At 42.7% G+C, this 15,497-nt stretch overlaps 2 protein-coding genes across 2 annotated transcripts; one reads left to right on the top strand and one right to left on the bottom strand.

Moving 5' to 3' along the window:
- The first annotated feature begins 468 nt into the window (after positions 1-468).
- LOC146376104 (clustered mitochondria protein homolog) lies at positions 469-13,195 on the top strand. The gene is made up of 28 exons (XM_084946620.1): positions 469-799; positions 2,797-2,906; positions 3,224-3,395; positions 4,018-4,155; positions 4,250-4,404; positions 4,483-4,637; positions 5,887-6,009; positions 6,160-6,292; positions 6,373-6,465; positions 6,567-6,733; positions 6,901-7,080; positions 7,166-7,594; positions 7,673-7,746; positions 7,843-7,947; positions 8,030-8,130; positions 8,214-8,366; positions 8,450-8,512; positions 8,651-8,880; positions 8,977-9,061; positions 9,222-9,375; positions 9,482-9,621; positions 10,349-10,429; positions 10,516-10,641; positions 10,747-10,856; positions 10,970-11,063; positions 11,166-11,291; positions 11,375-11,448; positions 11,633-13,195. Exons 1-28 carry the CDS (start codon positions 751-753, stop codon positions 12,150-12,152), a joined length of 4,140 nt encoding a protein of 1,379 aa, XP_084802746.1. The 5' UTR covers positions 469-750; the 3' UTR covers positions 12,153-13,195.
- On the bottom strand, positions 13,183-15,223 carry srrd (SRR1 domain containing). Its single transcript, XM_084946621.1, has 6 exons — positions 14,945-15,223; positions 14,813-14,853; positions 14,545-14,732; positions 14,352-14,450; positions 13,976-14,127; positions 13,183-13,886 (listed from the first exon to the last, which is right to left on the bottom strand). The coding sequence occupies exons 1-6, from the start codon at positions 15,085-15,087 to the stop codon at positions 13,646-13,648; spliced, it is 864 nt and encodes a 287-aa protein (XP_084802747.1). The 5' UTR covers positions 15,088-15,223; the 3' UTR covers positions 13,183-13,645.
- Between the last annotated feature and the right edge of the window lie 274 nt (positions 15,224-15,497).

The following is a 15,497-nucleotide window of genomic DNA, read 5'->3' as shown; positions in this document are numbered from 1 at the left end:
ATAGTTTTATGAGATTGTAGCAGCCGAACCCAGAAATCTCAATGCGTGTTTGGACTGAAATCTGCACAGGTATGCGTAAAATGTGACTGTAGTAGGTGTACACTTTTCAACAGAGATGAGTAACCAAGTCACACACGGGCGCACCCATTTGTGGAAGGGTAGCTTTCTCACGGTTGTATTTTCTGCAGACTCTGAGTAAACTTGTCACAAATGAAGAAGCCCAGAAGCTGCACCCAGCAGCACTCACTTGGCGTTAGATTACAGAACACGGCCTCATCATTCCCTTTTGTTAACATCTGGACATGTGTGGACCAATGCGCTGAGCGAGCTTCCACATAATGCAATATAAAACACTTAGATTCAAAAGCAGTTTTTGTTGGACTGGTGTCAAAGCAGTCTTTAATTCTCACTTCTACTCCAGGGCTTCTGGAGGGAGGAGTGAACAAAGACACACCCAGTCCAACAAGCGTGTGAGACAGCCGGAGTAATGAGCCTGTGTGGAGCAATAAGAGGAGGGTGTGGCTTTTTACACAGGGAGAGCAGATAAGCTAAGTTTGCTTTGTAGACAGGGCAGGAGTTGCAGTCCTGAGCAGGCATTTTACCTTCAGTCAGTAGGGCTGCGCGTTTCCACTTGTCTTCGCTCGGTCTTTTTTCCGGGAGTTTTTAAACACGACTGCGTGGTAGCAGCTTCCACCACAGAAGAAGTAAAACACAAGAAGACAGCTCCAGGAAAAACTTCAGCAGGCAGCCATGAAGGACAAAGTGAGGAGAGGAGGAGGAAGAAATCAAGCCAAGGCTGGTAAGAACTAGTCTGTGGGATATGTTTTACGTGAGCGCTCCTCTCTTTGGCACTTTCTTCCTTTTTGTGCTTGTGCGAGGGGTGTCTCTTGTAGCAGGAGAATGTGTGGAGGGTGAGAGATTCCAGCACTGTACTACTGCTCTGAACATGGCCGGTGCTACTTTTCTGCTTTTACCAACTTCCTGACCACTTGAAGCATCTCCTGCTGTGTATTTTGCGCATTTATTGAGTGCCACACACGCATACACACGTGCTGTGATGCAGCTAAAATCAATAGGAATATGTACACAGATGTGTAAGGGGCCTTACAATATCCACTTACAACCTTTTTAAGAAGTGAAACTCGACACACTTTCTTGATTTTTGTCCAAAACAGTTGCCACACTCTTGTGAGGACCTCCTAACGTGTTGCCACTCCCCTCATACATAACATGCTGATTGAGTTAAGGTAGAATGTGCGCTAGCCTGTCACCAATTAAATTGCCCCGAGGGCGTTTTTCTTTCAAAAAATGTCATTAATCTTTGAACTGTGATTGACAGTTTAGGTAATTTCAAAGTACAGAGGAATGTTCTGACAATTACCGTTTTGCATGGTTACCATGAATGCGCTGTAGCATATACATTTCTTTGCTTCCTAGCTCGATTATAGTGCAAGCCAACTTCAGGAATCAATGCCAATATAGACTCTGTACGAGCTCCAAAAGAGAAGTGGAGGAGAGGAGGGACATTCTGACGACCAATCACAAACTGCTATTGTTTTGGGTGCTTTCCAGTTGCAAAGTAGTCCCAGACTGACAGCAAGAGTTGTGGCTGTGCTGCAGAGTGAATGAATGACAGTAGCCAGAGATAAGATCAAAGTTATTTTTGGCCTCTGCAATGTGCATGTTATGTTTTAGTAGCCATTGTGTGAATGCATCATTGCAAGCAAGCCTGATCCATCACCTAGGTTTTAGTTTTGTGTCACAGTTTGCTGCTTTTATCTACATAGCAGCGTTGGGTGTTGGCTGTCCTTTCACTCTGAGATGGCATGTAGGCCAGTATGCAAATGCAACAGGTTTAGCCATACTTCCATTAGTGGAACACGCCAAGTCCTGTTCTCCCTGCAAGTGTGTGTAAAAAGCTAGACACTCCCCATGTTTCTCTCTCTCTCTCTCTCTCTCTCTCCCCCCCCCTCCCCTCTTACTTGTATAAATTCACACTCTCCTTCAGGCACTCTGTTACATACCAAACTTTCCATCCTAGCTCATACTCATTTTAGAGGAAATTAGTGGGAAGAACGTGATAAATAATTATTACTATCCCTTTGTTGTTTGACTCTGTTTTAAAAGTGGCAACTAAGCAAGAGTATTGTGAATGTTGCCCAGATTGAGTCCCTGCCTCATCACGGTAGGTAAAATGCAAAAGGAAGGCAATGATTTGCAAGTAGTACAGCAAGAACGTGCCAAATGTTACAGCTGAGAAGCTGTAATCTTTTCTTTTTAGTATATACTTCGAGCAAACCATTCCATAAAAGTCAGGCTCCTTTCCCACCGTGCTGCATGTGTCCGCTTCTTCTTAACAGCCCTGCAAGTGTTTGGGAACTGAGGGGGCCATCTGCTGCTGAAAGGTTTTTTCATTCTTGCTGCTCAACAGTTCAGGGCCTTTGTCATATTTTTCTTTTAATCATGTGCCAGATGTTTCAGTGGGTGGCAGGTTCGGACTGCAGGCTTTTTCTGACATGCTGCTCAAATGGGTGCAGAAATATTGTTTGTCTCGCTGAAGGAAGCAAGGCCTTCCCTGAAAAAGGGAATAAAATACTTCAACATAAATGGTGCCTTCAGAGATATGTAACTCACCCAAACTTGATGCTACTTTTTGCTGTCCTTCAAAATGTTTGCAATCAGATATGATGATTAAATGATTAGCAGGTGTTTCACTCAAACTGACATGTTCTGCTCCTTTTGCAGAACTCTTGATTATCCTGTTGAATCTGTTCCTCTGTTTTCTCCTTCAAACAGATGCAAACAGCGTGACTGTTGGAAGCGATGCTGTCAGTATTCGCCTAGATGACGTCACATCGTTTTCTGTAAAGATCCAGGGAGCAGGAGTAGAGCCCTTTGAGCTGCAGGTACTGACTCACTGTCTGTTCCTATTTTCCTTGTTTTGTTTTGTTTTTTTTAAAGCGGTGATGGCTATTCTTGTAGGGTCTTTACCTTACAATATAAAGCACCTTGAGGTAATAATCGCTGTGATTTGGCACTATATATAGAAATATTGAAATTAAAATTTAGCTGGAACTATGTATTTATGGTTTATCATTTTTATCCTTTGTTATATTTGCCACTGTGGATAATTCTGTATGTCTGAAGTTCTCCTCACAAGTAGATATTTGAGTGTTCGCAGATTGGATTTAACTGGTGTGTGTTTAAAAATTCATCTCTGTAGGTCCATGGCTTTTGGCTTGTTCAAGATGCAGTAATGACTCTGCTTTCGAGGAATGAGGTGTGCCCGCGCTCCAACCTCTCACTCACACTGGCCGGGGCAACTCTGGATCCCCTTGCTCAACTGCAAAACGTCAAGGGTCTTAAAGCAGGTGCCATCCTTCGCCTTGTGGAAGGTATCATGTTTCTGTTTTTTAATAAGCTGTCTTTGGCTACCACTCAACAATTCTTACATTGGTGAATTTCTTATTAAGTCAATTACTGCCTGTTTTATTCTTTTGGTAATTCAACCCATTTACACATTAGTAACATTTTAATTCTATAGCACCTTTTTTTTTTTTTTTTTTTTTTTTTGAGTTCTTAGCAGACCTCGAGGTTGGAGGGAGAGCATTCCAGAGCACAATTATGTTCATAGCTTGTTAATTTTAACAATAATCCTATCCATATTTTCACCACACTCTCACCCTTTCTCCTCCACAGACACCTAAGTTTATCTTGGCTCAGTGTAAACACCTGACTCACTTTTTCTGAGTCATCACACAAAGGTTTATAGATGCAGAGATTTAGTTGTAGTCTTTGCAACCATAAGTGCAAACTCAAGTATTTCACCCTCTAGCTGCTGAAACAATGTACCCTCGAGCACATTCCTTATGTATCTTCTTTGTCGAACTCTGTACGGCTTGTTCTTTGAAAACAGGGCTGACCACTTTCAGGTGGTTATCAGATCTTTGTCGTATTGCTGAGAGTTTTATAATTGGTCGATTTAAATTTTCTGTTAACCAGCGCATGTCTTTTCAGAGCCTTACACTTTCCGCTCAGCCAGAGTGCATCTGGCTCGTGTGCTTGAGCTGCTGAGAGCATCTGGACCTCAGGATTCACTGAGAGAAGGACGCTCACCTAGCATACTGGAGGCACTCACACATACACAAATGCCAGGTAAACACACACCCTGTGCATTTAGACAAATTGTAACACGTACACCAAAAATGGACTCTAACTCAGTCGAATCTCTTTTTTTTCCCCAATGTAGAAGCTAGCTTACAAAATGGAAAGAGCCTTAAGCGCTCTCTAAGCCACACAAAAACTGAATCAACCAGCCAGGATGGAGCGCCGCCTGACTACCTCCTCCCCGGTTCCTCGGAAAGACCGCTCATGGCCCTGCTCCCACATAGCTCCCAACCAGAGGTGCACAAATAAATGGAATCTTTTTATTTGTTTCACCTAAACACATTCACTAACTCTGCATCACTTTATCCTCATCAGGCCCCCAGTTACCTGAAGGACCTGTCTCTCAGCTGCTGGAACCCTCCTCCAGGACACAGGAAGTTGCAGGGGGACTTCCTGTACATCACTGCAGTTACAATGGAGGGGCGACGCTGTGACATCACATCCTGTCCAAAAGGTTTTTTCCTAAATAGGTAAAGGAATTCATTTTATTTAATCAAACTGCTTTCTGTGGCGGTGAGGAAAAGCAACAGCAGGCTAATAATACACAACCCACAATCCTTATACTCATGTTGTACTTTGTTTTATTGTGGCCTTTGACACAAGCAGTGATGAATATTTAATTGGTTATTATTAGTTCTGAACACTGACAGGAAAGACTTCATAGTTATAAAGAACCTCTACTGGGAACAAAGTTCAATGACATTGGAGAATTTATCAAAATCTGAAGGTTTACAGCAAGGGTGTGCTGTCACCTGACCTAATGTTCTCTGTACTGTGAGAGCATCATCATGAGATTGATGGAATGACAGGCAATGTGGTTAGTGGGTACCTTTATTAATAACCTGAGGTATGCAGATGACGAGAATATCGCACACAGAATGATTGTTGAAGTTTTAAAAGAAGACAAAAGCTCACTATGTAAGAATGACAAGCGAGCAAAATTGTGTGGACACATTATAAGAAGAGGACTGGAATATGGTACATTGGCCTGCATTTAGGAAGAATCTGAGAAAATGTACCTCTTTTGTTTTAAGAGAGTTGGATGGCAGCAACAGGACTCAAAATGTGTGTCAGCGCCATGTTTCCCACTCTGTAGCATCCTCTCTTTAAACTCTGGAAACTGAGGAGGCCAGCTGCTGGACATTTGTGAGAGGAGTGTTGTCCCATTCTAGCTGCTCAACAGTCCTGGGTCACTTTTGTATATTTTAATTTCATGATGCTCCAAATTTTTCAAGTTTTCCGTTGGTGAAAGAGCTCGACTGCAGCACGTCAGCACCTGAACTCTGTAACTATGAAGGCATGTTGTTGTAGCAGATGCTATATGTCTCTTTTGATGATGAGTAGATCATGAGATATTCAAAGTCTTCACAATTTTTATGTTGAGGAACATTATTCTGAAACTTTCCAGTTTGTAGATGCAGGTTTGTTTTTGTTTTTCCCCGCACTAGTGAAACTCGAGCCAACTTTATTTACACTCTCTTTATACCCAATCATGTTGCTGACCTGTAGCTAACCTAACTGGTTACAAAATGTTCCTCCAGCTATTTCATTCTAGTACTTTTTTTTTTTTTTTTTTTTTTTTTTTTTGTCCCGACTCTTTCAGAATTGGATATGTACCTACTTGCATACTTTCTGGGCCAATGCACACAAAGAAAGAAAATGAAACGACTGCATCAAAGTTGGTTTAATCCTATTCTCTCTCTCTGACATCTTTTGCAGGTCCACCGAGGATGTGTTTGATCCTCGTCCTGCACAGTCTTCTCCAGTTTGTCACTGTTTAACCGACTTGCTTTGTCATATTAGTCCTGCCTTCAAACAAACTTTTACCACACTCAAAAACAGGTAACAACATTGTTCTTTATAAAGTGAGTACCTCAGCACTGAATATGCATCCCTTCCAGCCTTTCGATTGGCAAAAGAAATGTTTAGTATTGCTTTGAAAATAACCAACTGAATCGTATTTGGAGTAAAGCAGCTTTTTCCTCTTTTTAGGCCCCTGCAACCGCCAGTAGAGGTGATACCTACACCCTACCATACGATCAGTTGGCTCGGTCCTCCGTGCGCTACACGCACTCACAAAAACACCTTCACCAGACTGGGAGTAGATGATCAGGCAGCAACACAGGTTGTTTATAGCAGAAGACAGTTGTTTTCCGATGGCTGTTGGCAGTGATCCTAATTACGCATGCCTTTGTTTATACGCAGCCTCCAGACTGGAACGAGGAGCTACAAGCAGCCAGAGATCTTCCTCAAGGAAGTCTGGAGGAGAGGCTGCAGAGAGACAAAGCAGTGCTTCAGGTAAATATGGAAGCTGTCATTTAGCTTGATGTAATAGATTGTATTTGTCTTTTTTCATTCACTTTCATATACTCTTCATTCATTCCTTCCTTTTTGCTCAGGTGAACAGTGCATTTGTGAGTACTGTTATGCAAGGGGCCGAGACTGTGGTAGACGGTTTTGTTGAGCCAGTTAATGGAAACCCAGGGGACCCAGCTTTCCTGTGGGGTGGCCTTTTCATGAGCCAGGGGGCAGCAAGTGCAGTGTTTGGTGGCGAAAGGGGTCGCAGGTAAGTGCAAACTCCCTAAAAAGGACAAGACGACCTGATGCCCTTTGCTTCTTATGGGATGTACGTATATGATCCATCCCATGTTGTGTATGATAAAATGACTCTTGCATTGTAGTTGTGTTTTATATTGGCACTGATTATTTTTATCCTCCTCCTTGTATTTGCAGGGCTGCTCAGAGGCTGGAGCTTAACGGTGTGCAGGCTTACAGTGACTTGGAGGGTCTGCAGGGGCTGCACACTATACCCACAGCCATTGTTGACTACAGAGGGGTTCGCCTGTCTGCCCAGGGTCTGGCCCCTGGCTTGGAGGGCTCGGAGCAGGACCAGGGAACTGCTCCTGCTTCAAGGTACACTCCCTGAAGCTGTTTAAGAATGTTTAGTGGTATTAAATTTTCACAGATTTTAATGCTACCGGTCTCATTCGACCTTCAGAGGTTTGCTGTATGGTGTAAATGCAGGACCACAAGAGTCTCCCCATCGTAGACGGCTACTAGAACTGTTGGCTCATGCAGCCAAGTCCCTTTCGCTGCAGAGACATGTTGTCCTGGCACCCAACGGTCACCAGGTGCCCCTGTTCACCTCGGTGGATGCGCAGGGACTGTTGGGAGCTGATGGGAGGTTCTACTTATTAGATGTTTTTAGAAGTTTCCCAGCTGATGCCAACTTCTGTCCAGAGGCACAGACTGAAAGCTGCACGGTGACTGGAGGAGAAGAAGAGAGTAATGAGGATGAGAATAAGAATGACTGTATAAAAGAAGGTTGGCCAGAGGATTATCATGCAAATACTGACCTTCCAAGGAGTTTTCCTCATGGCCTCTGCAGACTGAGACCAGAACTGATGCAGGCTTTCAGTCAACACAAGTGAGTAGTAAATCAGAAGATTTATTTTAAACTTTTAAGTTTTCGTGAAGTTTAAGTTTCTCTTGTTTTGTTTTTAAGACATTGCCAGTTCACTCAGCGTGTCAGAGAGTTGTTGGATGAAAATGGAGGATTTGAAGAATGTGCCACATCTGGTAAGAAGTGTTAGTAGTTCTTACTGAATGGACACTGAAATCATGGCTGTACTTCAGCACATTTTAAGTCAGTTGTCATTTATTTCTTTTTCGCAGGTGACTCTCGAGCCACTGCTGCCGTCCGAGCTGCGTGTAAAGACGTGGGCTCAGTTAGTGACATCCTCTTTGAGATGCGCTTTAATCCAAATGTATTTTCTCCAGGTATGCAGACTAACTACGCAAGTATGCTATAGCAGAGCTCTTATTAGAACGCATCATGACATGCTTCTTGTACAAATTTTAGGGGTAGCATTTCCTCCGGGGGAAAGCACATCAACAAAGCTGCAGGAACGGTTACTGAGGGAAGCGGCAGCTTTCATCATCACACACCAGATACCAGCTTTTGTAAGTCCAATCAGAGTTAATGTGCTCCAAATGGTGTCTTTTGAAAACAAACATGTTCACTAGATGCCTGTTTGTGTCTGCAGTTGGAGGGTTGTTTGCACAACGGTGAGGCTCCAATGGACGGAGCTACTCTAAAAAATGCTCTACATCAGAGAGGCATCAACCTCCGGTACCTGGGCCATGTGGTCAAGGCTATTGCCCAGTCAGAACACAATGAGCACCTGAGGCATATAATGGTTCGTTTAACTTTAAAAACAAAGCCTAACTCAGTCTTTATGGTGATGCTGCTTTCTTACATCCTCCTTCCTGTTTTCACCAGAGAACGGCCGTAGCTGAAATTTTTATTCGTTCAACAAGAAGGGTGTTCAACAGTTTCCTCCAGGTACTTATTTTTTATTTTTAAATGTTCCTTGATGAGACTGCCAATTAATCACCCATGTTTTCACACCTTGGGTTTTTAAAAAGGCAGCAGGTGTGGTTTCCAAGGAATGAACTAAAGCCTCCATTCATGTCTCTGTAGGGCGTGGATGTGCCGAGTCTCTCCGCAGCCGTCAGTCACTTCCTTAGCTGCCTGTTGGTTCCCCACTTCCCGCCCACCTCTGTAGGAGAGGATACGAAGAAGAAGTCAAGACGGCGTGGCCGAGGGGCCGGGGCCTCTGAAAGCACACCCTGGAGCACACTCACAGGAGCAGAGCTGTGGAACCTGGTCTGCCAGGATGCTGCTGAAACCTATGTCTTTGATAGCCTGGGGTGAGGGCATGGCCTTTGTTCTCCACATGCATTTATTATCTAATAGTAGAGAATCAATTTGAGAACAATCTGTGTTGTTTTTTTTTTGTGGAACAGCTCTGGGCCAAACTACCTGGTGCAGCACTATGGCCTGCAGAAGCTCTCCTTGCTCAGAGAGTTCTGTTTAAAGACTGGTGTACAGGTAACAGACATCTGGAAATATGAATGCAGTTTTAAATTTGTCAGTCCAAGTAGAGGATATGGATATTAATATGTACATTTAAGTTGCAAAATTAGCTTTTAAAAATCAAATTCTGTATATTAAAAGGGAAAGGCACTTTTTAATCCTGTATCCACACTAGTTGAGACTGAGAGACTACTCCTTTGACAACCAAAACAAAGCTCCTATTGGTCCAGAGGACATCATCAACATGATCCCTGTTGTCAAGCACATTCACATGCCAACTGTGGATGCCTCTAAAGTATATCAAGCTGCACAGCTCTCCATTCAGAAGGGTAAGTCCAACAGCTGCAGACTATTGTCTCTATTTATTTATTTATTTATTTTTTCTTCCCCGCAGTGTGAATTTACTGAAAAATAAGCTTTGTGTTATGATTGCAGGTCTGCTGGATCAGGCCCATGAGCAGTTAAAAGAAGCGGTTTACCTGTATGGTAGAGCGTGTGACGATCTGCACCCTGAGGCTGGTTATTGCCACACCTTGCTGGCCAAGGTGGCTTACCTCCAGGGGAAAACTGCTGAGGTATGCTGACTGATCAATGGTTTCTGTTAGCCACAAACATTAACACATAATAGAGGTGAAAATAATAGGACGGCTTTACTGGATCTTTGAAAAACAATTTATGCCACGTTTGAGAGAACACTGCAGCATTAATTACACCAGATGTACAAATTATTGGGCCGCACATTTTAAATCTTTGAATTCAGGTGTTTTCAGTCCCATTGTCACAGGTGTGTAAACCAAATGCCTACTCATGCTGTCTGCCTTTACAAACGTTAGTGAAAGATTGGGTCATTCTAAAGAGCTTCCTGAATTTGAGCATGGTGCTGTAGTGGGAAGCCACTGCTGCACAAGTCAGTCTGTGAAATTTCTTCCCTCCTAAATATTCCACCATAAACTGTAAGTGGCGTTATTGCAAAGTGGAAGCATTTAGGAACCACAGCAACTCGGCCCCAGTGTGTCAGACCACAAAGTTAGAGCAGGGTCACAAAGGCTCTGACTCACCAATCGGCCTCTATAAAACATTAACATCTGCACAAACTGCATCAGGAGCTTCATGACATGGGTTTCTGCGGCTGAGCAGCTGCTGTAGGTGTAAGGTGATCCTGTATTTTTGTTTGTCTCATCTGCATTGCATGATTCTTTTGGTTGATTGATGCAGACATGTATGCACTGCTCCCTCCCTAAACTGTTCCTTTTAATATAGATGAAACTATCAATTTCTCATCTGACTTTCTTTCTCCTTAAGGCCCGCAGTGTCCAGCTGAAGGCAGTTGTCATCAGTGAGAGGGTGCTCGGCTTCGATCATCCAAACACAATTCAGCAATACGTGAGTACAGCTACACATTTGTATATTAGATAATGTACTTTATCCAGTCATCACAAAGTCACAGTTGCCATTGTTTTTGTATGTAGGCCCTCTTAGGTGTGTATGTGTATGCTGGAGGGGAGACCACCCTGGCACAGAAGTGTTTCCTCAGAGCTCGTCTGTTAATGCTTACAGTGCACGGAGAAGACCATCCATACACAGCAACACTGGATGTAGGTTTGATGGACTTGAGTCTGGAATGCTCAGAAGAAAAGCTTTTGACAATATAATGAAAAGTGACATGACTATATGAAAGTGCTAACATTTTCTTCTTGTAGAACTGCCTTGGGCTGGTGCTAGCAGAAGATCAGACAGGCCAGTTCCTAAAGAATGCTGTGAGACTTAACACTTCCTTCTTTGGCCCCACATGTCTACAGACTGCTCTAAAGTAAGATGTGATTTATACTCTTGATAATATTTTGAATAAAAAGTCAGTGAGATGTCTATTATCGTCTCTCCCCAAAACATGACCATGTTTCTCCCTGATTCTTGTCTGTGCAGTCAGCACTTGTTGGCCCAGTGGATGTGCACTAAGGGTGACTACAGAAGTGCTATGACACATGAGAAAGAGGCCTTGACTGCCTTTACCTCTCTGGTCAGTAAAAGTGTGAGAGAGGAAGTAAAGTGGGTGACTGACTGTATTTGCATGGACTTAAATTTTTTATTTATTTATTTTTTTTCCTGCCCCCCTCTTTAGTTTGGAGAAGATCACCCACAAACACACTGCAGCAAAGACTTCCTGTCCACCATAACCAAGCAAGCGGTAAAAGTTGAACGCACTCTCAGACAGGCAGGAGCTGAGTGCACAGAGGCAACTGTGGAGGTAGGTGCCTGAAAGCATGCGCAACTCTCTTTCAAAGGAAAAAGTAAAGCATGCTAAACTCCATTGTTCTCCATTTCCCCCAGTGTCTCAGTCCAACATCCGACATTATTCTGGAGCAGATGGTTCTAGTTACGGGGATCAGGAATATTACACAGAGGTAAATATTCATAGTGGGATGGCATACCCAGTGTTAAAGCAACGTGACAATGCACATCTCAAGAATGGACCCAAAAATGGACTTTAGAAATGGTGTTTTAAATTCTAGTTGGCTTGTATGTGGCTTATTTCAGTATTAGCATTTCTTATGTATAAACCCACTTATGACACGACTGTTTTCACAGTAATAGGTTCCAGGAGTATAAGCAGAAACATCTTGAGCTAAAGGCTGCAGTGGTGAAAGAGCTGGGACTAAAACTACCTAATGTCGCCTCAGTGGCTGTGAATGGAGGAGGGAAACGTTCAGACCGAGAAAAGGGATGTGGGAAGGAACCAGAGGGTGGGGGAAACCCAGCAGAGGATACAAGCAAGTGCCAGCAGGACCAACAAGTAGAAGAAGGATCTCTGGAGAGCACTGGGAAAGTTTCAGCTAATGGTCATATGATTGAGCCAGCTGAGCAAAACCAGCAAAAGGAGAAAACCAGTGCAGAAGGTGACAAAGCGGCCTCTGAGGTCAAAACGGTAAATGATGAGATGGAGTCGAGCTCAGGCGAAATAAATGGAAGGATGGACGTCCCTGCAAGCCCATCGGCCCTGAGAAGTGACGTGAGCTGGGCAGATGTTGTTTCAAAGTCCAGAGGCAAGGCTACAGCCGTAAATGGAGAAGGAGATGGCAGCACTGCCAATGGACCAGCTGAAGAATGATCACGAAGCCAACAAACAGTTGTAATAAAGTTTTCCAAAGTCACTGCTGTAAGATTAAAAAAAAAAACTCTTCCAGTATTTCCTGATGAAATTTGATCCAATGAACAAGAAGGACAGAATGACTATTACTTTATCCTGAAGATTTTACCTTAGTACTGACTCGGAGAGGGTTTAACCTTGTTTGTTTTTTGTTTTTTCAATAAACTTTTTTACCTTGGTGTATTAAAAAGTGTGCCTTCAGGTTTTTTGGTTTTTAATGCACTTACATGACATGACTTTATATCATGTGAATTTTAAAACTCTAAACTCTTCATCTGTAAATCAGGATGCATCTTCCAACGAACCAACCAAATTTAAAGTTCTATTTGTACACAGGTGAGCTGAAACACTGGAAGGTGGAAGACTGTAAAATAAAAAGGGTTACTTACTATTCTATATAAAACTGAATCTGATTGGTTCAAACATAAGAAATACAACTTATTGTCTTTATATACTAAAATTACTAATGTAACAGTTCAACCCTATGAGAATTTCCATTAATGTGATTATAAATAAAATCTGTGGAGTTGATAAAAGGTTAATTTTTGTAACATGCTAATGTGTGTTTGCTTGGTGGGGTGTGGAAACCAGTTTGATTTGTGCTTTGTGACATGTTATTTTGCTTGAAGCAGCCATCAGAAGATGGGCACACTGTGGTGTTTAAATAATGCCTAGTTTGCACTAAAGAGCCAAAGTGTCAAGAAAATCTCCCAAACAACACTACGAGCCTGAATTGTAGATATAAGGCAGAACGGATCCATGCAAATCATTTTCCATGTGAATTGTAGCCTCAGTTTCCTGTTCTTAGCTGACATTAGTGACAGCCGGTGTGGTCTTCTGCTGCTGAATCTCACCTGCTTCAACATTGTGTGTTCAGATATGCTCTTTTGCATACTTTGGTTGTATCGTGGCTAATTCAGGACCAGACACACAAAATGTTAGTTCTATTAAAGAATTTGTTACGGCTGAATAAAGTCAGACATGAGCAGGATTTGTTCCAACAATTTTTAATTCTTGTGCTCTTCTTGAATAGATTGCATGGTCCACAGCTCAAAATAATCCTTGTTTTATAGTGGGCCTTCATGCCCAGCCCCTCAATTTGTCACTGTTTGTAAAGAAGCTGTTTTAGCTCTCCTCCATTTTATGCCAGCTTTCTTTTGATTGGCTTCTGCTTACAGAGGGTTTGAACAGTAAGTGGGTGGGGCTTCTGTCCCATACATCTGGAACTGACCAAATTAAGGTTCTCTGATGGTCTTAGTTTAGGGCAGTCTGATGCCTGAGGTTCTAGCTCACTGGAAAACTCTGAAACTTGGTTGATGTTTAATATGAAAACCCATCATTGTCACCATATATAATTAAGTAAAAGTACAACATGTCCATTAAAAAATCAAAAAAAAAACTTGTCATATGAATGACAACAGTCAATAAAAAATGTCCTATATCAATCTCCTGCCTTAGCTCCGAGTTTCCTTCAGTATAATCTCCAAATCAGGGCTGTGTGGGTACTGTGGTTCAGGTGACTCTGCCCAGGTAGACTGTGGGAGTCCATTAAGGCTGTTGGAAGGAAATGTGATGACTGCTGTGTCATTGAAGACGTCTATCAGATGAGATGGGCATGCAAGCTTTCTCTCCACACTAAAATCCACAGCCTTACTGATGTAGCTGTAGTCTCGCGTAAACTCTTTCTCAATCGTTCTGTTGGGGAAACAGACAGATGTCAACTTCATCTCCACTGCTCTTGCTTAAACGTTTACTCCATCGTCTACGTGTCGTCTCGTACAAACCTATCCCTCATCCCACTGAAGCTGTTTCCGATGATTATCATCAGAGGGAGACCCCGTGCACTCCAGTTCTTCCACAGAAGGTTGTTGTAGAGGGCTTTCCCACAATGCATCAGGTAAAAAAATGTGGGTTTTTCTACCAAACGTTTCCCCTCCTGAACAATACAGACACACAGGATCACACACTGTTTGCACAGTCTACTCCCCTAAACAATTTTGTAGTCCCCATTTTCAATATAAAATGGATAGTAAATAATAATATAGTTGACATTTGGATGAACTGTAAAGTTTTATGTACTATATGACACAGTTCTCTTTAGTATATGCCTATTAACAGTGTTTCACTTAATTACCAGGACATGAGGGAGCAACAACTGACCTCATTTTCTGAGAGTACAGTCAGACCCAGGTCTCTCAAAACATCTCTCTCTCCAGAAGAGAAGACTGGATCATAGACAGAGCAGTCCTTTAGAGGAATCTGAAGATATTAACAGGGAGACACAGAATATGTATAACAAGCAGGGTCTGGTGTGAGTGTTTGTCATCTAACTAATGATGAAGCCTCCCCTGACCTGTCCTACTTCCAGTAGAAGAAGCAACATGGCAAGCTGGTAGCGGGCTGAGACACAGGAGGCAAACGGACCGAGGCCATAACACACACACTCCAGCTGCTGGCATGTCCTGCGGATCCGCTGGTCCTCAGCGTCCTTGTCCGCTGGAGATTTTGAAAGAGATGCTGATGCCGCCACCAAGAGCTGCTCTAAAGGCAGAAACACAATAACACACACAGCTGCAAGCCAGATGTTTGGTGGTAACCCCAACTTTCAAAGCAAAACCTACCCTTCCAATCGTGCCAAAACTCTTCGCATCTTAGTTCAGACCTGCAGAGGTAAAATAAAAGCAGAGTTATGGGACTGTGGTGAAGATGAGACGTCCGAGGTGTTGCTGCTGAGCTATACTTGAATTTCATACACGGTGTCTCTGATGCGTTTAACGGTTTTCCCGACGTCCAGCGACTCCTGGCCGCATGCTGCAGACACCTGAAGAGACTTTGAGCTCCTCGACGCACCTTTTCGTCGCCGAGCCACCTGCCACTCCCCTCCGGTGTCCGACATTTATGCTAACTTAGCACCAATACCCCTGCATATCATTTTTTTAAAAATCGTCCAATTATCAAAGGACAAAACGCATTTTTTTTTCCTTCAGTAGACAAGTGACCAACATGTGGGAATATTTTGGGTGTAACACGCGTTTCCTCTTCCGGCGTTACGCCAAATTTGTAGTCCATCAAATAACATCCACCTGGTGGTGGTGTACGGTCATTAAATTACTATAGAAATAATGCACAGCTCGGTTGATTTACAGAAACTGCGATATTTATTTTTATTTTTATTTTTAAATATACTATTACTATATATAATTATGTATATTATTGTAAAGCAAACTAGAAATTGCCACGTTGTTTTTAGCTAATTTTGTTTATTAATTCATTCTCATATAGGACTTTGCAGTGTGGTTTTATGTA

Source organism: Perissodus microlepis, chromosome 12 (assembly GCF_051167445.1).
Source record: "Perissodus microlepis isolate ML-2025 ecotype Zambia chromosome 12, ASM5116744v1, whole genome shotgun sequence".
Lineage (NCBI taxonomy): Eukaryota > Metazoa > Chordata > Actinopteri > Cichliformes > Cichlidae > Perissodus > Perissodus microlepis.
Note: the sequence above shows the minus strand (reverse complement) of the source record. Positions and strands in the feature narration are given on the sequence as shown.